The sequence below is a fragment of the Lygodium microphyllum genome, chromosome 10, assembly GCF_053477565.2.
Source record: "Lygodium microphyllum isolate KBCC chromosome 10, Lygodium_microphyllum_v1.1.10, whole genome shotgun sequence".
Classification (NCBI taxonomy): domain Eukaryota; kingdom Viridiplantae; phylum Streptophyta; class Polypodiopsida; order Schizaeales; family Lygodiaceae; genus Lygodium; species Lygodium microphyllum.
The window spans coordinates 113,803,584-113,828,598 of NC_141144.1; the positions used below are offsets into that span (position 1 = coordinate 113,803,584).

The following is a 25,015-nucleotide window of genomic DNA, read 5'->3' on the forward strand; positions in this document are numbered from 1 at the left end:
TGTCCTGTCTATCCATTGCTTCCTTGAAGCAAGATGGTTCACCACAGTCTATCAACATGACATAATCAGCCACATTGTTTGCACCAGGAACGAATCTATCAGATTGTCTAGTGGCCCTAGATGATCTTCTAACCCAATGATCATTGTTTGCTAGCTGTTGAGTGTGCAAATTTCCATGTTAAACTTGTTGTCTTGGCATTTCAACCTGCAAATCAGCATTAACAGCTTGTTGTCCTGGTTGTTCCTGCACATCCAGTCATAGTTGCCAGGTACGAAATGTATGATCCGGTACGGTACAATAAAATACTGTACTAAATGGTACATTAAGATTTTATAAGGTACGGTACAATATTACTACAATTAAAAAATAACTTGATTATTTTGGACTAAAGATAATAGAATAGATATTTCAAGTCTAAATAGCAATGCTATTAGAGTATATAAGATGAGTACTTGAGGGTAACATGCCAAAACCTAATACTACATGCGCAACTTGCGCTACTGCTACCTACAACTTATAACTACATAGATGGGAGTGGATACATCATACATGCATGATCATACAAATAAGAGAAAGTGTAGGCTTGAGAGAGAGAAGGTTGAGAGAAATTATTTAAATCTCAAATAACCTAATCTCATGGGAGAATCATATTAATATAAGGAGCATTTAGTTCGTCCCAAAGTGCAATTCGAATGGAAAAGATGTATCCATCAAGTTGGTACCTTATGGTACTAATACGTAAGGTACGGTACCTAAAGTATGGTATAGTATGAAACCTTTCGTACGTGGTACAGGTGTAACTATGCATCCAGTGGCTCATCATTATGGGCAATGGCTGGCTGATCATTTCTAGTATTATTTTTTGCATTTGTAGGTTCATTTACAGCAGGTATTTGCTGTTGTAAAACAGGCACATTTTGATGTCCAAAAGGTATTTCTTCCTGAAATACAACCCTACGGACCTCAGTCTTTTCGAGCTATTTATGCATGCGATCTTCCTAGAAGATAACATCATTGTTGCATACTATTTTCCTTTTCTCGCAATCCCATAATATATACCCCATTTCACCCTCGTTGCCATATCTTAGGAAAATGCATTTACAGAACTTTGACTCAAGTTTGATGTGTTCTTCTTTACGAATGTGCACAAAGGCCTCATAGCCAAACACTTTCAGGTAAGCATATGTCCAACCACACTTCCTGAGGGATTCCCCCTCCCCAAAAGACCTGTTCGGTGACCGATTAATCAAGTGAATAGCTGTCATAATAGCCTCTGCCCAAAAGCCATGGGGTAATGCAGCATGAGACAGCACCGTACAGACCTTATCATGTATGGTCCGATTCATACGCTTTGCAACTCCATTTTGGGGTGGATTATGAGGGGCAGTGAGATCCCTCTTTATCCCTTTGCTGTCACGAAATGCTTGAAAGGCCTTAGACACATATTCCCCACCATTGTCAAAGCGAAGACACTTAACTGTCTTATCAGTCTGATTTTCAACCAATGCCAAGAATTTTTTAAACTTGTCAAGCACTTCGTCCTTGCTACGAATAGGGTAAACCCATACCTTCTGTGTAGCATCATCGACAAAGGTGACAAAGTATTTCTTTCCCCCCAAAGATAACCCTGGCATTTGACATACATCGAAATGTACCAACTCTAGAGGAGAAGATTTCAGCAAAAGAGACTTCTTATGAGACGTTTGTGCATGTTTGCCATAAATACAATGATCATAATGCTCAAAATCAGCATAACAAAGATAAGGCAAGTAACCCGTACGAGAAAGCACTTTCATTCCAGTTTGACTTATGTGTCCCAACCGGCCATGCCACAAAGAAACACTTGGCTGCTCGGTCACGGCAACAACATGGTCACGCACACTAGATACATGGAGAGGATACAAGGGATCACTTTTACAACCTCTAGCAATCACTCTAGATCCCATATAGATCTTCCATTTCCCATCAGCAAAGATGGTATGAAATCCATCATCATCTAGCTGCCCTATGCTGATCAAGCTTTTCTTGAGCTGAGGTATATGCCGTACATGCTGAAATGTGAAGACAGAACCATGCTGAAACTACAACTGCACACTGTCAATACCTGCAATGTCACATGCATACTTGTCCCCAAGATGGACAACGCCATGTCGACCCCCTGTATAGTCAGAAAACCACTTACGATGAGGGGTGACATGAAAGGAAGCACCTAAATCTAGAATCCAAGTGTGCATGTCATCATCCATATCTGCAAGTAAAGCATATGTACTAAAGTGTGAAGAGACAAAGAGTACGTCATTCCCACTGTCATTGTCATGAGTAACTACATTCACCTCTTCAACTTTGACACTGCTCTTCTTAGGTTGACTCTCTTTCTTCTCTTCCTTACTATCATATGTCTTCTTCCCCTTTCCTTTCTCTTTCTTCCATTTATAGCAGTCACGTTTAAAGTGACCCTTCTTGCCACAATGATGCCATTCAGCATTCTTACCACATGATTTATTGCATCCCTTGCTATCAAATTTGCCTTTCTGTTGTGATTTGCCCCTAGTATGCAAAGCACTGGAAGACTTATTGGATGCATTGTTCTGCCGATTCATTTCTTCCATGAGTAGAGCACTCTCTACATCAGCATACAAAAGCATCGCATTAGAATTGGTCATAGCGATCCTGAATGTATCCCAACTCTTTGGCAGAGTGCAAAACAAGAACGTAGCCTTAAATTCTTCATCAATCATGAACTTCAAGGCAACCAGCTGGCTGAAAATGGAGTTAAACTCACTCAAATGAGTAGGCATTGCTATATCCTCTTTCATACGCAAATCCATAAGCTTTTTCAGCCAATAAACTTTGCTTGCGACACTCTTCTGGGCATACAATTCTTCTAGTCGAGTCCAAATAGCATAGGCAGAATCCAAACCTTCAATGTTAAACAGCAAGGCATCAGAAATCGATAGCTCGATGGTTGAGCGTGCAAGCTCATTTAACTCATCCCAGTCTTCCTGTTCCATATCTGCGGGCTTTGCCCCTTTGGTCTTAATCGGCCTTGCCTGCTTCTTCTGAACTAGGATATTATAGCACTGTTTTTGCCAGATTGCAAAGTTATGTGCTCCTTCAAGCTTCTTGAATCTTAATGTGCATGAGATGACTACTGTCACTGCTGCCAGCAATGATTTTCAGCCCAAATGTGACCAAAAACTTCAGCAAATGCAGGCCAAACTGTCATACAAGTGACCAAGGTACAAACAAGTACCAACCAGCAATAAATAACCACGTAAAAGCAGAAATTTCAGATCTGCAAATAAATTTTCAGAAGCACTAAACCTTGTGCTACAACACTCCACAACTGATTACAGCTATTCCAAGGACAAATACATCACATTACATGAGAAGTCCCAAATTTTAGCTGCAATTTCTGTTGTACACGTAACCATGGGCACAAAATTTGGCACACATGGTCAAAAGCCACAAAATTTTGTGCTCAAAGCATCAACCATACATCTGCACTGTCTCTAGCATGCATAGAATAGACCAATTTTTCCAAAATAGAGCAATTTCAGCAAAACCCCCAAGTTTTTCCAAGTGCTAGATGTCCAAATTGCATGGAATTAAATCCACATGTACATAAAATGACCAAATGGCGCATAAATTTCGCCCAAACAACAAAAGCCCCAAATTGCAAAGGGTCCAATGTGCATCAATGTTGAGAAATTGGGTAAATTTCAGCCCAATTCTTGCATGTACATGAAAAGCCCCAAATGTCGGAGGCAAAATGTCACAAATTCCCGCAATTTCTGAGACAAATATCACTGTTTGTCTTGCTCACATCAAATCTGAACAAATCCCCAAATTTCTCAGGTCTGGTATGCACAAATTTCAGTGATATTGAAAAAATTTTACTAAAATGTGAAAAGCCCCAAAATTCCCGAGCAAATGTGTACCGATTTTGCAATTTCTGAGTCAAATTGTCCAATTCTGCATTAAAGTCTCCAAGTCCGGGAAAGCCCCCATTTTCTTAGGCAAAATTTCACTTTGTGCCTTTGCCTATGAATGTCTGGTAAAGTAATTGCAAAAATTTGAAGAAAACTTTTTGAATAGAAAAAGAAGGCGTGACGGATCTGTCTGGGCATTGACCAGCACCTGTCAAACGTGGAACTTTAGCCGGACTTCCCGCTGCCTGTAGGTATACCTATCGTCTGCTCGTCTTGTCGTTGCGTGTCGCCTAAAATGTCTCATCATCACATGTCGCCTACAAAGTGTCTCTTGCAGCCTACGACCTGCCGATTGCTGCCCGTCAAGCCCGTCTACAACTCTTGTGACACCTGTCGAGCCTGCTTGCGACTTGTCTGTCACACACCTGCCTATTGAGCCCGCCTTGACTAGCACTCGTCACCTCAGGCATGTCACCTCACACCAATTACCTCACGCCCGTCACCCACTCAGATACCAATTTGAAGTGAGCGATGCGCAGTGGCAATGCAATGTCCGACGATGAAAATGTCAGGCAGAGAGCAAAACGTGAGCAAGAGTAGCGAGTGAGTGTCAAAGATAGAGATGCACGGTGTTCTTAGGGTACAATTTGTTGTGTGTATCTCTTTAGGTTATAGATAGATATATATGAAAGTACAAATGTGCTAAGGGTGTGTTCACACCCGTGCACATATAAAAGGCACGATGGCCCTTTATTCCCAACAGGAAGTGTGAGAAAGGCTGAACAAATATAAGAGAGAAAAGAACACTGCAAAGGAACAGAGAGACTGCAAGAAAAGAAGGAAATCTGCATTGAACAAAGAACAAATGTTGAATATAGGACTGATGAGTCCTTGCACACAGCCCACAGTGTCAGTGAGGACACCAAATCAGGCTGATGATGATAGCAGCACTAAAGATGGAGGAAGATGATGGAATCAGAGTGTGCACCTAGCAAGGAAGAAGGAAAATGTAGGAGAATGTGTCTACCAAGTGGGAGAAGTGCCAAATATATAAGCACAACCATTAAAAACTGGCCAACTGCAATCTGGGGCAAAAAATATGGCCGACCAGCATTTAATGTTGGTAAACTCCCAAAAGTGCTTAGAAAAAATCCTAGAAATAGTGAACAATGTCCCGCAGGTGAGGCAAACTGATGTATGCAAAAACTACCTGGGAAATGCAGAAATAATCCCAACTGAAAGAGAGAACGCACTGAAAGGCAATAAATTGACTACTCTAGAATGATCTACCTCCTCCGTAAAAACAAGTGAGTGACAGATCAAAGCTTCTAAAGTCCTTGTCTAACTCAAACTGAGGCTCATACACAAGAGATGACAATTATGACAACTAACACCCCCTCTAAGATCCTCGATGTGGCGGAAGGCCAAGAAAGAAACGGATCTTGGGGTGCCAAGAGCAATGCCAATGTCGATGAAATTTGTCAATGAAGATTGCTGATGAAAAAGGTTCTCACAAACCTAGAAAACCCTTTCTAAAACACTAGGGACCAGGGAATCCACAGCCGTATCACCAAGATCATCCCCCTCTGAAAGGGATGGGGGGTACAAGGGAACCACCTGAGGAGAGGTTGGGGGATGGGAGGGAACCTGTGGAAAAGAGGGTGCACAAGCGAGAATGGATATAGCAATAGACAATTGCCTCAAAAGACCTTGCATAAGAGAAAGAGAATGGAGCTTATAAAGCCCGCTTTCTTGCCAACCTATCGTGATAACAACCCTTGTAGAAGAATCCTCAATACAAATGACCCACTCAATAAAGAAAACCCAGATACCAAGCCTAGTAAGGCCATAAATTGGGAGGAGTGGAAAGCCCAAGTCCAAAACATAAAAGGCCTGTGAAAGGGAGCTCGACGCACGATCAAGAAACAAAGGCAAAGTGCCAACACCATAGATAGGCGCCGATACAATGTAACCAACAATGACTTAACCTTCAAAAGGGCATAGATCCTACCACAAATCACCTCATGGAGTCATATGACTAAAAGCTCCACTATCAACCAGCCAAAGCCTCTCAAAAGGTGAGGCAACCACCAAAAAAGGTTCCTCCAACTCAACAATATAAAGGAACACTGACTCATGGGTAGAGGTAGAAGGCTCGGATGTTTTAGCTCCATTCCTCACTCCCGAACGAAGGTGAGGATATTTCTTCCAACATTTCTTCTTTGGATGTGTCCTCTTCCCACAATATGGGCATTTAGGCCTCCTCGAGTAGGAGTCAGAGCCTAAAGAACTCTTCTATCACTTAGCCTTTGACTTCCCTTTCTTCTTCTTCCCCCCTCCCGAACCCGCAACAAAAGCTTTAGTGGAGGTGGATCCACTTGCTACCTCTTTAACGCGCTCCTTATGCTCCAAAACAATTGGGGCAAGCACCTTCCATAAAAGTTTCTCACGGATCCTCGATGTAAGAAGGCTGGTGTAGATGGCATCAAACCAGGGAGATGGCAATTGAGTCAAACGAATCATAGCCACATCCTCTATAAGAGATCATTCTACCAAGGGATGCAAGCTCATCCTTCATATCCTCCAACCTGCTGATATGATCCTTCATGGAAGAAGAATCATCAACAACGAGCATTCGTAATTTCTTCTTGAGAGTAATCCAATGAAAAAATGTCTTTTGATGGTACAAAGAAACAAGCTTTGTCCACACTTCCGCTACTTTCCGCAACCCCCACACATACACTAGGACAAAATCATATAACCTCAAAGAGGAAAGATCAAGCTCTAGAGTTGAGCTGATCCCATAGGGTCGCACGATCCCACGATCCACACAATACTCATCACGATAATCTCACCACTGTTTGGAGGAACATTGAGAGTGCTTCTCATCTCTATCATCAAAGCTGCGAAGACATCTTCAATATCTTGCAATCGCCCAGAAAATATGCGTTTGGCTGGCAACAACATGAGAGCAGGAGGAAATCAGCTACAAAAGGGTGTAGATGTGCCGCCTGAGTGGTAAATGTTGTTGCCTAATGGAGTAGGCCGTTGCTAACATTGCATTTGAGAGCAGAAGACTATCGCCAGTAGCTACCAAGTAACAAGGAGTTGTCGCTTGATCCAAATCAGGTCGCCTCAAGCGGATAGGATTGTGTTTGAAACAAATGCAAAGGTTGATGCTTGCATTTGATGGCTGGGTGGTCTCCTCTAAAATTAGATTGCATTGTGTCCTCTCCTAGGCTCTGATACCATGTGTATGCGCAACAAAAGGGAACACGAACACAGAGACAAAGTAACAAAGAGAGACTACAAGGAAAAAAAAGAAAAAAATCTGCATTGAACAAAGAACACGTGTTGAATTCAAGCTCATCAATCCCTGCACTCAGCCCACGGCATCAATGAGAACACAAGATTAGGCTGATCATAACAGCAGCACCAGAGTCGGAGAAAGATAACAAAGTGAAAGTGTGCACCTGCCAAGGAAGAAGGAAGATATGGGAGCATGTGTCTACCAAGTGAGAGGAGTGTCAAATATATAGGCACAACCATAAAAAACTCGCTGACTACAATATGGGGCCAAAAATATGGCCAACCAACATTTAATGCTCGTAAAATGCCAAAAATGCTCAAAAAACCCCCAAAATAGTGGACAATGTCAACTAGGTGAGACAGACTGATGTATATAGAAATTGCTTGAAAAATGCACAAAAAATCTGGACTAGAGGAGAAAATACATTGAAGGCAATAGACTAACTGCATTAAAATGACCTACCTTCTTCGTCAAAACATGTGACAGACAAGTCAAAGCTCCTAAAGTCCTCGTCTGACTCAGATTGAGACTCGCAGGCAAGAGATGACAAGACATGACAATCAAAACTCTGTTCATGTACATTCTACGTATGCTCTGTTGATCTTTTTGACTCCATTATAAAAAACACTTGTGCTTTTTCAAGGTGTTTTATGATATTTTTTTCAAGTTGCTAAAGTATCATATATTACCACCTGGAAATACGATGCTTGAGTCTCGTGATGATGCACAACACGTTTTACGAAAGCTTGGCATGGACTACAACAACATCCATGCATGTGTCAACGATTGTGTACTGTTTCGAGGAGACTATGGGACTATGGAGACATGTGAGCAATCAGTCACAAATATCAAGCACCCTAAATCTGGCAACTAACATTACAACTGGAAAATAGTACCCAATGTGAAGAAACACCCTAACGCAAAAACATAAATGAAAGCGTACAACAAAGCATAAACACAAAAGAATGTAGTTAGGGTTAGGGTAACTCACAGACAATGAACGCAGTGAAATATGAATGAATCTCGGAATACTGAATGTACAATGCTCATGTAGCAAACAAACGGTGCAAGAATAAAAACTATACCCTAAACTCTCATGTCTCAAGGACCAAGGTAGAGGTGCTCAACTGGAGTGTGCATCATACTCTTGATGGATCCCGAAACACAGCAAAGGTAACCTCCAAGAATCGAGCACCAACAATAGCAACTATGGAAGCTAGATCTGATGCGGACACACAGTGAGGAGAGAGGAAGAATGAAAATGCAAGTACCTAAGGAGAGAGAAAAACTGGGCAATAGCAAAAAACTAAAAACGCAAATGCTAATGTAGTCCTCCCACCCAAGCAACAACAAAAATAGCAAGGCGACAATATTTGGATGGTTGCCAGCAGTTGGAAGTGGTCCAAAAGCAATCACCAACTGGGGAGAGAGTTTGCCGGGCAGCAAATGCAACAACTATGTGGCTGGATCAGCAATGCAATGGTTGGAAGATGAGAGAACAACAAGGTGGAGGCTGGAAATAGGCACCAAACTGATATAGATATCATTGGAAAGCTTCGGATGAGATGTCCTCCGCAAACAAGGTATGGATAGCAAAGCTAAAGGGCCCCTACAAAAACAAGATCGAGACAGAATGGAGGGCAGCATGGCTACTTAGAGAAAGTTTCGAGATCACATACTTGTCGAAGGGCTAACCAAGGGTATCCATAGAAAGATAAATGAGATCAAGAGGCATGGCAACAAGCCGTGTCTAATCCATGCAATACTAGTCCACTAACTCAAGAGCGTACTTTTACTGTGGCACAAAATACTACCCTTGAATTGATCTATCTCCATTCCCAAATAATAAAACAACACGCCAAGGTTTGTCATCTCAAAAGTAGAACAAAGTTGGGCCTTTATTTTTGCTATCCCAACAGAATTTAAGCCAGTGATAAGTAAATCATCTATGTACATCACGATATAGTTAACCCCCTCTCAAGTAGTACAAACATGTAAGTTGGGATCATAAGGGTAGAATGGTATCCATGACTTCTAAGAAACTCATCCATCCTCTAGAACCAAGACCGCGATGCTTACTTCAGCCCATAAAGAGCTTTTTGCAAGCGAATGGCCTTATCTTTTCAATCAGCAGAAGAAAATCCAAGAGGCTGCTCCACATAGTTTTCCTCCTCCAAATAACTATTCAAAAAGGCACTTTTGATGTCCATCTGATAGATTTGCCAACTTTGGTGAGCAGTGAGCGCAACCAACAAACTAAATTATCTCAACTGTGAAATAGGAGCAAAGGTCTCTTTATAGTCAATTCCTTGCTTCTATTGAAACCCTTACACCACAAGGCAATCCTTGTACTTGTCTAAAATCCCATCACCTTTTAGCTTAGTCCTAAAAATCCACTTTTTCTCGATGCCTTTCTTGTGGCTTGGACAATCTACCAAGATCCAAGTCTCATTTCAATCAATACTCTCAAACTCTTTTTCCATGGTCTCTTGCCATTGGGGATGTTGAAGAGCCTCCTACCAACTATCCAGCTCAAAATGCACTATGTCATCAAGTGTAAACAGTGATGCAAATAAAGCTTGAGATGCAAGCTAGGGAAATCTTCTAGGGACCTCTGGAGTGAATTCCGATGGAAGGATCCCTAAATCCCTCATGGTTTGCTAGTACTAGCAAGGCTGGTTTCTATTGAAACCCTTGCACCACAAGACAACTATTGAGCTAAAATATGCATTACTTGCTGATTAGCCTCTTAAACAGCCCCAAAACACACTAAAAATGCTCTTTTAGAGTAAAACCCTAAAATGGGAAGCAGTTCGAGAGAGTTCAATGGAAACCCTAAAACGGAGAGCGGTTCGAGAGAGTTTAGTGAAAACCCTAATTTTTGGGGCCCTTCCACATCTATAAATAGACAGGCTGCCCCCATTCAGCCATCATCCTTGTTTGCAGGTTACACCAACCCACACACCCTCTGCTGCTGTTGGCGCCCAGTTTCCAACCTGCAACCCGCCTCCATCTACTGTCCAGCCATCATTGACTGCAACCACATCATCTTTTGTCCATTGCTATAGGCGACAGCTCTCAGCTGCTGGCAACTACTCCAAACTGTCCCAGACTGCTGTTCAGCCTGCTGTTTACAACAGACTGTGCACAGTTTCCAGCCCCTGATCGGTGGTACACTGCTGCGTTTACCAGTTTCCAGCCTCCAGACTGCTGCGTTTTGGTGTTCAGCCTGTTGCCATTCACTATTCAGCACTCCTACACTCCAACTGGTGGTCACAAACTTGGGATCCGTCTTCAGTGAACGTCACACTCCGACATTGCTCTGCCCTTGAGCACACTATACACTCTTACATTCATTTATGGCATTCATTCACTTCAGAGTTGTGTTCTCTCTCTCCCTTTGCGTTTAGGGTTTGAGTTTTAAGTTTTGCATTTAGGGTTTGAGTTTTGCCCTCTGTGTCTGTGTCTGTGTCTGTGTCTTTGTGTTTCTATCATGGTCATACACTCTGTGTGTCCTCAGTACAAACCCTAGTACTCTTCTTAACAGCAACTCTTGTACTTGTCTAAAGTCCCATTGGCTTTTAGTTTAGTCCTAAAAATCCACTTTGTCCTGATGACTTTCTTTGGACTCAAACGATCCACCATCAAGGTTCAAGTCGCATTTTGGCCACTACTCTCAAGCTCCTTTTCCATGGCCTCTCGCCATTGGGATAATGGAAAGACTCCTACCAACTATTCAACTCAGAACGCACTATGTAATTTGTTGTAAATAGCAACATAAATGAAGTCTAAGGTGCAAGCCGAGCAAATATTCTAGGGCCTGCCGGAGTAAAATCCGATGAAAGAATCCCCCGAATCCCGCATGCTCTCTTGGTACCAACAAGGTAATGGGTCTCGTGAAGGGGACCTGCAAGATAAAGAATCTACGGATGGGCCAAGGGCAAATAGTAGACCTGGCTCAAAAGACACCATCTCAGAAGAAACAATGTGAGAAAAGGACACAATATCTGGTACAGAAGATTGCATAATGTCCCTCTCATCAAACATTACATCTCTCCTAACGATCACCTTGCTTGTCCGAGGATTGAACATACAATAGGCTTTTGCTATGGAGGAGTATCCTACCAAAATCAAGAGATCGGCTCAAGGAGTAAGCTTACCTATTTTGTCATTAGGGTATGCGTATAAGCATGACTCCCAAATACTCTAAAGTGGAAAACTACACGCAGAGAGCCAAAAGAATGCCTCATACGGAGTCCTCGGAGGAATAACTGCAGTCAAGCACCAATTGAGAATGTACACTGAAGTTTTAATAGCCTCGACCCGAAGGCGCTCAAGGAGCTCTACTATAAACAGCATAGAGCGTGCCACGTTCATGATGGTCCGGTTCCTATACTCTACAACTCCATTTAGTAAAGGGGAGTTGGTAGAGGTAAGGTGGCATGAAATATCGTGCTCCTATAGAAACTTGAAAACTTCCTCCGAGGTGAACTCGCCCCCACTATTATTCCTCATCCATCCTACATGACAACCAATTCGATTATGCACCAACAGTATCAAGTAAAAAAATATGTGAAGACATCAGACTTATGCTTGAGAAAATACACCCACATGTAATGAGAATCATCGTCCACAATCAAAAAGAAGTGCAATGCGTCGTTCAAGGCAACAGTGAATGTTGGCCCATAAAGATCAACAAGAATCAATCTAAGAGATGCCTCAACTCTATGTGTAGACTGTTGAGGAAATGGGATACAATGTTGTTTCCTGAGTTGATAAGCTTTATAGGCATCCCGCAATAGCTTCAGGAGGCAAGGAAGGCCATCAACCATCTGTCTCGACGAGACAACCCATAAAGTGAATTGTATCCAAGATGTCCAAAGCAAAAATGTCAAAGATGCTCAATACTCATAGGCTCTCGTGTAACGGCAAAAGCCTAGAAGTGATGGAACTCGAAGCCCTTGGCTGTTGGCTCAAAAAAAAAAAGTGCCATGTCATACAAGCCACTAGGCTATGCCTCACTGTAGGTAATCACTAAACTAATTTGAGTCAAGGAGCTCGACTATGGACGCTATGAAGAAGACTGCTCAACCTGTTACACAGACATGAAATTTTGAGATGCTTTAACCTTGCCGATAACATTTGATTAAGTTATCAATCAAATGTGCAAGGTTGTTTAGCACATGTAATGCACACGGCACTTATTTCATGGTAACAAGTCAAGGACCTTGAGGATGTAGTGGGTGTCAAAGGCAAAAGTTGTGATAAGTTATGCGAGCTAGACTTTAGGAGTCTGTTGGTGTCAGTTTTTTTGACCCTAGGACAATTGTTTGGCCAGTGAGTGTCAGTGGTGACACTAGGGACTAGCATTAACTAATTACTTCATGTCAATCTTAGGATCCACAGAGATTGGGGACCATTCCAAGTTGCAAATGGCCTAGCCAATTTACCTATGGATGGGCACATTTAATTTTGCGCAGGGTCAGAAGGGCTGAAATTAATTTTTAAGATTATTTAAATTTGCAAATTAATTAAATGGCTGAATAATGTTGAAAAATGGGTTAAGAAGGCTGCCACTTGGATAAAATGCCCATGCAAACTGAGAAAACGTATTTGAGGGCTCAGTCTCAGCCATTCAATTAGTTTACAACCTCTGAGAGAGAAAGAGGGAGAAAGGGAGCTGCTGGTCCATTTTCTAATCAAAGAACAACAATTTGGTGCAAAAGACGGCCATCTGGGGGTCTCAACAAGTAGGGGACAGCAGAGGAAGACACCTTCCAAGGGCTAGCAACAGCATTGTCGATCTAGTGACAACATTTTGGAGATGCTTGGCAGTAGATAACTACATTAAATGCAAGTTGGAGCAGGCAGCAAGCAAATTTTAGCATTTTTCTCACGAAGAGGCTTTATCTCACCTTCTCCAATCAATTCTCAAAAAGATCTCAGCCATTCTCAGAACATCTTGGTCAGATTTGGTGGACAGAATGAGGATTTTTGCTATAAACCTTAAATTTCTGCAAAAATTAGGGTTTGACAGCCACCTTGGGACCCATGGCAATAGGAATAGGCATCGTACACTAAAATCAGCACTTGAAACTTGTGGAATTAACAAGGATTTTAGATACCAAGTCATTCAACGTAAATTGGGGCAACATTTGGCCAGTTGATGGTTCCATTTGTGCAATTCTTGGGTGAAAATCAAGGGGCAATCGGCCCAAATTGCTTGCTAATTGTATATACAAGGGTCTTTTAGATTAGCAAAGGAGATTGTGAAATCTCAACTTGTGTACTGTCCATTCGCATTTAAAGATAAATACTAAAAGGGATGCCAGTTCCGAGGCCAACCAAGTGTCTATTGTCCAAGATTGTTAAGGTAATGTGTGCATTTCAGTTTATACTCAATTATTAATTGTTGTAATTAAGTGTTTGATCAAGTTTTACCACCCTATGTAAGGAGAAAGCCTGGTTTTACGACCCAAACAGCAAAGTTGTCGAACGGATAACAAGTTTAGCCCTAGCTGGGGGACATAGTAGACATCATCCAACGTAGCGCAATCCGGACCCTAGTAAGTGGCAAAACTGACACAACCGTGAGCATGAATCATGACCAAGGAGTTGCTCCCAACTCAAACATGTCTGGCTATAAGGGCTTGGGAAATGAAAATGTCCGCAATGGGGATCATATGATGGGCAGCTCCACTATCCACAATCCAAGGACTAGCTGAAGTACTCGACTATGACGAGTGAGCCTCTATAATCACCTCGTCGTCAAGAGGCAACTCGCAGATATGGATGAGACTCACATTCTCAAACGTCTCTACGGAGATGATGTGGCCCTGTGCAGGACAATTAGACAAGCCCTCTTGCGTTGAGAACGTTGTCAACTATCATGGCTCACCGGTGGTAGCATGGGTTTAGTCTCACCACTACCCCTGCTGAGGGTTGCCACCACCCTACCTTCCCTATTGAGAGTTGCCCGATTGAAGAGCGAGGGTCTGAGTCTTAGCTTTTGGTGTTGTACCTCTTGCCTTCGATCGACACTCATCATCAAAGTGACCAACCTTCTAACAATGTTGACAATACCGATTTTTCTTCGGTACATTTTGCCAGCCGGATTTTAGAGATGACTAGGAGCTTCCTTGGGTCTCAGTAGTTTAGGTTTGATTTTGATTTTGAGTTTTTTTTTTTTAATTGAATTTTTTAATTTGTTTACCGTTCCCTTGCTCCCCCTTCTGAGAAGAAGCAATGAAAGCCCCCTCTATAGAATTAAACTATGAAACTGATCGAATAGACAATAGTTGACACTCAAATTCGTGGAATGTAGACATGGTGGGTTGTGAGATCACCTGCTACATAAAATGGAAGTATTTTTTGGGTAGCTTGTTGAGAAATAATATGACATGATCATTCAAGGACTTGAGAGCCCCCATGGTAGAGAACTCACCTAGAAGGCACCGATACTAAGTCAACTTGACTCTCAAGCCATTCCAGTTACTAATTTTAAATTTTTGAAGCTCATGATTCAAATTGATGCTACAAGTCCTATCACGAGCCACATAGAGGTCAATCAAGTATGCCCAACATTCAAATGCTAAAGTCAAAATGTTAAAGTTGTGATTGAAATTCAAGTAATAGACCTTGCATCAGCTCAACAATAGTAGAGGCTTTTCTATCCTTCCATGAGCCGACAACCTCGTATGAAACAAGTGTAAGATCAGGTCGAGATTCAAACCCTTGCACAAGATCCCATAAGTTCTAGGATTCAAAGACATGTCTCATCAGGTTTGACCAAGTAGTGAAGTTCAACCCATTAGAACAAGTCTTATCATTGAAGGCATGTTTGGTTGATGAGGTGGAAGAACCATTAGGTGTCAAATAAGTGGAATAGGAAGAAGGTGGTGGAGGAAGATAAGTAGAGGATGTAGGAGGTGGGTAGACAGAAATAGGTTGATAATGTCTAATAGGTGCCGATTGATGCAAAGGCACTAGAACATGAATGTTTCCATAAAGAATCAGTGGAGGTGAAGGCACTGGGACACATAAGCATGTTGTCCAATGGTCAGTTGGGGCACAACAAAATGACCAAAATGACCAAAAGACCCACTAGGTAATGCCATGGAGGCAAAATATCGTACCAATTGAGCCACACTCGATGGTGATTGGGTGGTATTCACAAGCCATAGAAAACCCAAAAGTGTGGAAATGGAAGGATAAACCTCCATCATGGAGACACCACCCACTAAAGGATCAAAATCAGAGCCGAAATTGAAGTCAAAAGACAACAATGACTCGTCAAAGGCGTTCATATTCTTCTTGTTAAAACCTTTTCTGGAATACACTAGATCGCGTTGATGAACAAAATACCAAAACAGAGACAAACAATGTTCTCAACCGCAGGTTTGTTTATCTACTTTTTTTTGGGTGCATTCCAAAACTAACAAAGCAGAAAACGTTAATATAGAAGTATGTTTGATATAGAAATGTATTTCTATAAATGTACTTCTCAGGAATTCTAGCAAATATAGAAATGTACTTCTATAAATGTACATTCTTTGAACATTTTCATTATGGAGTACATCCAAAAGTCATGAAAAGACACATTATTTTCTCTAGGAGCATATTAGGTTTATCATGAAAATTGTACACAACTATTAGTTAGCCTACAATGCCTTTGGGCCTCCTTGTAGTCCTTGCATAGATGTTGCTTCTTACCACACTAATATCAAGATGAAAGCCTCCCTTATAACCGCAATAATGCCTCATGCTAAAGCAAAACATGGAAGATATATAATCAAAGCTGACAAGGTTCACTGATTCTATAATCGTGTAGCATTGGCCATTTCATTTAACTCCAAAGGAAGCTTATAGAGCACCATACTCACAAGAGCCTCTGGGAGGGCAGATTGCATGTGCCAATGCTAATCCTATACCTATGTAACAAGAAGCCAAAATGACTAGATCGTATCCTTAGGCTTGAACTTCATAGTTTACAGTTGACCATAGAGGGTCAAAGCTCTCATGGTTGACAAAGCCCCATACAACATATGTTACTTCTCCCACACTTCTAAAGTTGTCCTACAAGAGGTAACTATTGGAAGGACCTCTTTAGAGATGCATCTGAGAAGTGCAAAATAAGCACGTGCAACATATGTCTCCCAAGTAAGAACTGCCTTCTTGTAATTGTCACAATCCCAATCCTCTAGAACAGAATCTAGACTCTAGGGATGCGCAATAGCTCTTAAAACAACATACCAAAGGTGCTTCCACACAAACCATGCTTTCATCGCAGCACTCCAAGTGAGATAATCAGAACCTTTAAGTTTATCATCAATTGAATACCACGGGGGTGCTATTGTAGAGGATAGGAAGTGAAGATATAGAAAAGAAGAGATATAGAGAGATTATGGCCCAAAAAGTACTTGGCAAAACTTCACACACAGCGTAAAGAACAGTAAATGCAGGTGTTTGTCATAAAACACAGGCAGATCATGCATTAAAGGCAGCCATACGGCAAGCAGAATGGTCAACCAGGGTGGTTCCAGATGTAGGACAGGTATACACAGGTATCTAGGGCAGAAAACAGGCCAATTAGGCTGCTGGAAGGGTCACCCAGGCTGTGGATGCACAGCAAACAGGGAAAAGCAGATCAGCAACAGAAGTTGGTGAAGACAGACCTGGAACAGCAGAAGACGGCACCAAGATTCCTAACACAGACGTCTGATACAATGTCAGATGTGGGTGCAGTGATGCACACACACAAGAGAGAAGAGGAACATAGCAAAAGAAGAAGAAAGCTGCAAAAGAACTCAGAAGACAGATACTCAGGAAATGGAATCCATGTACTGACAAGAGACTGTACAAAACAACAGTCATTGGCTGTATGGGCATTGAACTGGTCGGCCAGCAAAATATGCACCAATAAAATATAAGTCGGCCATATAAATGAGCAATCGGCCATAACAACCAAGCACTCTAAATTTGGCAGCTCACATCACAACTGGAAAATATCACCCAGCCCACTAGGACATACACAGACTCACTCGTGAACTAACAAATCTGCTAACAGTTTTATCCCGCACTGAATCCTCCAGGTGAGTTGGGTTGGAGTTTTTACTAAACACTAGATTTTGTTAGCAGTCAGCATACAGGAAGGAGCAGCAAGTGACTCTTAAGAGTCTGCAAAGGAGGAGCACTTACAAGACAACTAACAAGTTTTGAGGATGTTCTGTGTAATACAAAAACTTCACGTTGATTAAGCATGATGACACTGGCAAAGTTTTGATTTTCAGGAGGAAACCTCTCTGAAGAATATCATGCCACTAAGAAGAGAGGTTTGGAAGACTCATCTCCTCCACTGAGACTCAGCAACCATGAATTTCTACAACAGTAAGACTATTTGCAGAGTGAAATAGCGAGAGGTACTCCAGCTACAATGAAGCATTCTACAACAAACCAAATCTAGGCCTTAGGGACCTCAAGATGGGATTAGGAGCCACTTATTGTATAAGGGGTTGTAACACTTACGTTAGCATCATTCTACCAATAGTATTGGAGTGGAGCTTAGCTCTTGGAACTCCTCATGGAGTTGGCCATATGGCCATTGGGGCTAGTGTAGGAGCTCCCTTACACCCCCAACATGTTGGGCTATCCATGCATCTTGCTAGACGAATTACTATAACATTCAATCTCCATCAAGCTATGTAGTATGGACTAGTCTGTCACACTAGTACCAAAATTTTAGTTTGATTTTAAGTTAGAAACTCTAGTTTACTTTGTTAAAGGACTTCCCTAGCTTCAATTCTAGCCATAGCAATCTCATTTAGTTGAGTTATGTGACCAGAATGGTAGGAGTAAGCATGCAGTCCTTCAAAACTAGTTGGGCTTCATTAGAATTGGCTTTTAGGCATAGTCAAGGTTCTAGTCAAGGTCCTATTTAGTGGAGAAACTGCCTCCATTGCTTGTTTGGGGTTTCTTGGTTGGGGGAAATCTCCAAGCGTAGCTTTCTTGGTGGAGGCAAGGGCAAAGCAGGGTTTCTTATTGGAGACTTTCACTGAAATGGGCTTCTTGGTGGGAAGGAAGCTAAAACAGTTAGGTAGCAAGTTCCTAGAAGGAGTTTAGTTCAAAAGTAAGCTCTTTTCTTCTTCCCTCTCCCCTCTTTCTAGCTCTCCAACTCCATTCCATGGATGCTTCCATTGTCTCGCCATCTGCCATTGAGCAACCAAAATCAAGGCTAGCATTAACGATTAATTGTCACACATTTACACCTAAATTTTGTTCCTTGATTCAGCCCCAAAAAGCTTTATTTACAATTAAAAGGCTTTATTTACATCATAGAACAAATGCTTGAAAATCCCCTATAAAATGACATGTTTTGGGCATCCCACTATCACTCTTAGACCACCCTCATTCAGTCCTCATTCTCCCAACCACTCTCCTTCTTCTTCTAGTACTGACCCCCTTCCTCTTGCAAGTGCCTGGTGGATGCAATCACAACAGAGTCACTGCTGCCCTATTTCAGGCTTTCTAGAGCTGCTGCCATCTCAGATTCGCTGTCACCCAGCAGCTGCCTGTCCTTGGTGACCTGCTCCCTGCCTGCATTCTGCATCCGGAGCACCATATCTTCTTCTGCAGCTGTGATTTGTGTTGCTGAGAATCCTAAAGCAGGATGCCACCTGTGTATAGCAGCCCTCTTAAAGCTTTTATCTTCATCTTCCATCAACTATTTACTTTGTTTTGCATGCTCAGCCCTTATTTCAACAGGCACCCAGTTATTGCAGCTGTCCACAACCTCATTTGCAGCAGGATACTTCTGCATTTTCATGGTTATCAGTTGCTGCATGCTGGAAACCATTCTCACATGGTGTTGCAGCTATCACCAGGCAATATTAGCAAGTTTTCCATCCTTCTAGGTAATCGCTGTCTTTCCACAGGGCTGGATTTGTGTTTTTCTGCTGCTTCACCCAGTGGCACATCTGCTACAGCAACCACCCTAATTCTTGGAGGCCACATCAGACGCATACATTTGTGTCTCCTACTAGAGCCTCTACAGGTCATTCTTTGTCCATCTTCACGAAGTGTCTTCTCAAATACCCCCCTCCACGAAGGTCATGTTTTGCTCCCTCCATAGAGCACCTTCTTCCATAGGTGCTGCCACTTGATCTTCTGGCACAGTGCAGTCATCTCAAGCCACTCCATCAACACCAAACTTTGAGACTCACACCTTAGCCTTGATCCTAGGGACATGGAGCCCTACGGCCCCCATTGTATCACCATTGTACATTGTTCATCATTTCATCCATTCTCCAAATCTATAAGTTCATTCACTAATCATGTTAGTCATACATTTTGTTGTCTCCACTACAAACCCTAAAATTTCACCTTCTCTCAAAGCGGTCTTAGGGTTTCCTTGTGCTTTCTTCACATGGTATCAGAGTGGAGGTGCCCTAAGAGCTAAAAATCCTTATTCTCTACGAGGAACACAATTTACAAGGAGCCAAAAGACCACCAACAACTCAAATTATTTCATTCGTGTGGACTGCATTTTGCTCCCTCCCACCATCCCCTTATAGGTTTGCCATACCAAGTGCTATGGCTTCTTCCCCATAAGATGGAGCACGGAACATGCACACCTACTACCGCGAGCCAAGACACTTTGCCAAAGCTTCTCATCATCGACCTTTGCTCCCTACCCCACTGGACTACATGTATCTACCCAAAGACACTCCTTGTGCCACCTCACTATTCTTTGCATGAGAGATTGTTTGGCATTGACTATTAGATTTCTATGTCCAAGGCAATAAGATGCCCGTGACATGCATTAAGTCCTTTTGAGCACATCAAGAAACTAACAATAATCCCTCATGGAGACAGTCACAAATTGTTGCAGATGTTTCTATTAGCTTGCCACTTTTGGTGTTGTCAATCTATCATCTCCCAATCGTGAGCTCTTGTCATAATCTGATAGAGACATGGGAGCTTTGGCATTTTAGACTTTAGTATGCATTTCTCTGTTTTTGGCCCTTTTCATATGTTTGTCAATCAGTTTACACCTCCTTGTCCCATGCAGATCAGCTAGGCTACAGGCCTAGGGGGATAGTCTACTCTACGTGAACTATACCCTATGTCACACATTCTTCAGGACCATGAGTCTACTATAATTGATGAGACTCTTGCACAAGATGTTTGGTGCATTACTATGCAAATTGAGCTTGATTCTATTGAGTGAAACCAAACTTCAGAGTTGGTCCCTCGTCCAAAAAATTGGAAGGTGATTGGCATAAAGTGGATCTATAAGACTAAGTATCTTGCAGATGGGACCTTGGACAAGCATAAGGCACAGCTTGTTTCCAAGGGATTCTCTCAATAGGTAGGTTTGGCCTACTTTGATACTTTCACACTAATAGCTTGGATGTCCACTATTCGAGCTATCTTGGCTTTAGCCGATCATCACCATTGGCTAGTTTATCAGATAGATGTAAAGTCAGCCTTTCTAAAATGGCATCTTAGAGGAGGAGATTTATGTCTCATAGCCTCTTGGTTTTCTTGTATAGGGAAAGGAGGACCATGTTTACGAGTTGTGGAAGGCCCTCTATGGCCTGAAGCAAGCTCCTAGGGCCCGGTATCAGAGGATTGATCGATTCTTCTTGGACAATGACTTCCACCAATCAAATCATGACTCCAACCTTTATTACAAGGTTGAGGAAGACAGGAGTGTCTTGCTCATCTTGTATGCTGATATCAAAAGGAGTGACGCACAAGAGGTTGATCGGACTCGAGAGATATTGGAAGAGAAGTTCGACATGACGGATCTTGGGATCCTACACCTCTTCCTTGGTTTAGAGATTTATTAGATGGCACATGGCCTCTTCATTTCCCAACAAGTACATTTCCGAGTTACACTTGGAGTTTGGTATGGCTGAGTGTTGGCCTATTTCTTGCCTCATGCACCTAGGTCCAAGCTTATGGCAACAAGAGATCCCCTTGGTGATACCATCCATTACAAGTGTCTTGTTGGCTCACTAATCTAGCTCATTCACAATAGGCCCGATATTTCTTTTGTGGTGGCTTTGTAGTTTTCTTTCGTGAAGACTCCTACTCAAGCTTTGGTTGTAGACCACTGGATCTCACCAATTCTACTATCCACTGACTGGATTTACATCAATCACCTTCACAAATCGTTGATGCATACTTGAGCACAGCCCAACACATTCATGCAAACCCTAATCTTTGCTAATTAGACACCAAGATCAGCAAAAATCCCAACAACAACACCTCAAGTCCAGTTTGAAGGCTAACAACTTCCTTCCCTAGATTGCACATACATCATGCATATATAAAAATTACATGGCACAATGAACAAAATTTAAGCAAAGAGTAGAGAGTACACAATAAATATGAGAAGACCAAAAACTTTTTAAATCCAAACAAACGGATACAAAGATGGCTCTATCCACCCATGCACTTCCACTATAAAGCTTAGATGGTGATCCAAACAAATGATAGGTGAAGAGCTTAAGGATAGCTAAAAGAACTCTCACCGGATAAAAGATAGACTAATGATAGCTTTGGAGAGGTCCTTTTATAGCCCACAAAGGTAGTCTAGTAAGCATATTCAACCATATTGTGCACCTTCCCTACTCGGCAATGAAATAATCCAAGGAATATTTTCTTTACCATTGGGCTAAAAGCGCTACCCCCAACCAACCCCAAAATAGGGGCCCCTAATAACTCCCACACCCAACAACTCAATGCAATGTGCCTTGAGTTACTACCAACTTGACTACTCTATCTAACCCAAAGGCTAGACTCACAAAGGTCACTTTTCGCCATTTGGTCACATAGACCTCATCTGACATACGAGTCAAGAGCCAACCAATGGTCAAGCTCACATGTGGCTTCTCCTCATAATGGGGGAATTACAAATTAGAGGACGATGGGTCATCGGTAGCACCTCACAAGGTCAGGCATTGAGCATATCTAACAACACACACACACACACACACACACACAGAGAGAATAGGATTTGCTACCCTAAAACAGTAAATTGCAGCAATTTCCAGCTGAAAGCAGCCTGTTACTGGAAAGCAGCCAAATCTATTCACCTGTATTAAATGAACTCCCAGCTGCTGTTGCCAGAAATTTCATTTTGGTTGTGCTTTGTTCATTTCTTATAAGGATATTTGTGCAACAAACTCAGCCAAGTTCCGTAGACAGGACAACACTGCAGAGAAATATTTAACGGAAACTTGAAAATATTAAACTTCTTTCATTCATATGCAGGCCACATTATTATTTTTTGGTTTTTAGTTGATTAAATATTGAATTCACCTGTCTATATAACTCAAGACAAGCCTAATGCTGTGTCACCATTTTAATGGAAGCAATCACACATGATTAGCACAAAAAATGTGTGTCGAAAACTTCATAAAAATCCATTGGAAATTGACATACTAAAAATGCTTGAAATATCTTAATGCATTGTTAGATTTAATACCTTAGTCCCCTCTTTCTTAAACCGGTGTGCCAGCTTCCCTGTAGAAGAAAAAATGTTAACTTGATTTCCCTTGATTGTTGGCTTCTCCATGGCATGTAAATAGTAATTGCTTTCAAGTCAATAAGTGTGTGTGACATAATAAAAGATGTTTCCTAAAGATGATAAAGATAATGTTTTCAGCCTCTCTGCAATAAAGAATACTCAGTGTTCCTCACCTAGTGTAGTTGTTTTGCCTCCACCATTGACACCTATGATCATCAAAACGGCTGGCTTTCTGAAATAAAAAAAATTCAAGACAGCACAATATTAAACTTTACCAACAAACCACACATCAAGCAAGGCAACCAAACTTAACAGAATACCATCTTATAAAACTTTAAAAAATGCACTTGAAAGTAAAGAATTTCCATCAGCACTGAATTAGAAACTTAGCAACCCATAAATGTGAAATAAGTACACGCTTCTTTGCACTTTGCACAGGACAATACATCCTCAAGCACTTGCACAACATTCCCAAACAAAAAAGCCCAACATCCCGCTTTATTACATGGCCATACCTTTTGGCCTCCTTTAGCAAGAGATCGATTTGAGACTATTGAAGGGCATGCCTACAGGGAGCATAGGACAAGAATGTTGTCTTTATCACATGTCCATTCTGATAACCAGAAAAAGGGCCTTCATAAGGAGGTCAGGGCCTCTGTAAGGGGCCTATATAACATAGATTATGCAGCTTGACTAGGATAGTAATTGCAATCATTTGAAATCTAAATAAATGGTAATTTATAGGTTGCTTGAAACATGGAACTTGTTCAGAGAACGTAGTCAATTTGTCCACCTTTCATTTACTTTTCCACTTGTGCACTGATCACACATGTAGGGCAATCAACCCATCTCTACTCAAACACAGTTTTATGCTGCACCAGTGAGCACTCTCACATGTGCAAGATATATTCATTCATATCATTCACTCAATCATTCCTAATAATTGGAAGAATCAGTTGTCGAAGTGAAGAAATGCCATGGGAGTTGAGATGGATTAAGCTATGCTTGGAATCATTCATGGATCTTGGTGGAAAGAAATAGTTGTCGCCACTAGCTTGAAGCCTCCATGGCTACTGGTAGCAACCAAGAATGAAGGCTAAAGAAAAAGATGCCAAAACATAGATAAGTTTTCAAAGGTTTTGACAAGAATTCTTGCCTTCTAAGTTTGACAAAGGGTCACAAAAGAATGTGTTAACCTGTCAGATTATATGAAGGTTTATATTGGACATTTTAGAAAGGCAGTCCTGCTGTTGAGAGCTACAAAAGTCAGAGCTATATTGTTGTTGGATTGAATCTTTAATTAGAAAGTGTATGGACTTATACTCGAGTGCTACATCATGGATTCAGCCTGCATCTCAGAGGATTTGTACACTGAGGGGACTTCAAGAAAGAGAGAGGTTAGTAATTCCAAGGCTAAGAAAAAAGTAAATAAAAGGTGAGGCAGATTCACTCTTGAAGGTGAGCTTGAATCACAAAACCCCAAGGGGTGAAAAACAATGAGAAGAAGTAGAAGTTGAATAACAATGAATACAAGAAGAGATTTGATGAAGGTAAATGCTTTCATTGTGGACAAGTACATGTTGAGTGTACAACAAACCTATTCAGTAGACCAACAAGAAGACCCCCTCTCAACCTCCTTGGAGTGACATTACCATTGCCGAAAGGGGTTGAGGTTGGTTTACGACTAGGGATTTGATGCAGTTTTGCCATTTGGTGTGGGTAGAGGACCCTTAATTGGGGATAAGATGATTTTGGGAATGGGTCTAAGACCCTTGGCCTTTGGGCGACAATTATCATCTACATGGTCCAATTTCTAGCAAAATGTGCAAAACCTATTCTTTTTAGGTAAGAAGTGCCAAGAAGGTCTTTGTGAGGATGTGAGTGTACCACTCCCCTTTTCCTTCAAAGGAGGAGACTAACAATCAGTATCAAAACGTGGTATGTGTTTAGGGTGTCTCCTTGCTCTCTAACAGCCTCCTTCTCTCTCATAATGGCTGTAATAGACTTCCACTAGCCCTTAAAAAATGTTTTTCCCACTTGCATGGGCAAGTTTTGCAAGTGGCAGCCTTGTAATCTCATTTTCCAGCATTATCCAACTTATTAAATTAATTTTTAGAATATTAATTTTAAAAATTAATTTAAAAATTATTCTAGTGCTTAAAATTTTAATTTCACCGACCAATAATTAAATTGGCTAGGCCAATTTGTCTTTCAAGTATCCCTGAGCAATTATTAGC

General features: G+C 41.6%; 1 protein-coding gene across 2 annotated transcripts in view; it reads right to left on the reverse strand.

Annotated features, from left to right (window-relative positions):
* The window catches only part of CPFTSY (signal recognition particle receptor protein, chloroplast (FTSY)), a 97,218-nt gene that overhangs the window by 48,963 nt on the left and 23,240 nt on the right, over positions 1–25,015 (reverse strand). For both annotated transcript variants that reach the window (XR_015692196.1, XM_087686779.1), the window contains exons 4-5: positions 22,952–23,010; positions 22,737–22,774 (exon numbers count right to left, since the gene is read on the reverse strand). Coding sequence is in view for 1 of the 2 variants with exons in the window: in XM_087686779.1 (XP_087542905.1) it covers positions 22,737–22,774; positions 22,952–23,010 (97 nt within the window). In the remaining variant the exon portion in view is untranslated. The remainder of the gene's footprint in view (positions 1–22,736; positions 22,775–22,951; positions 23,011–25,015) is intronic.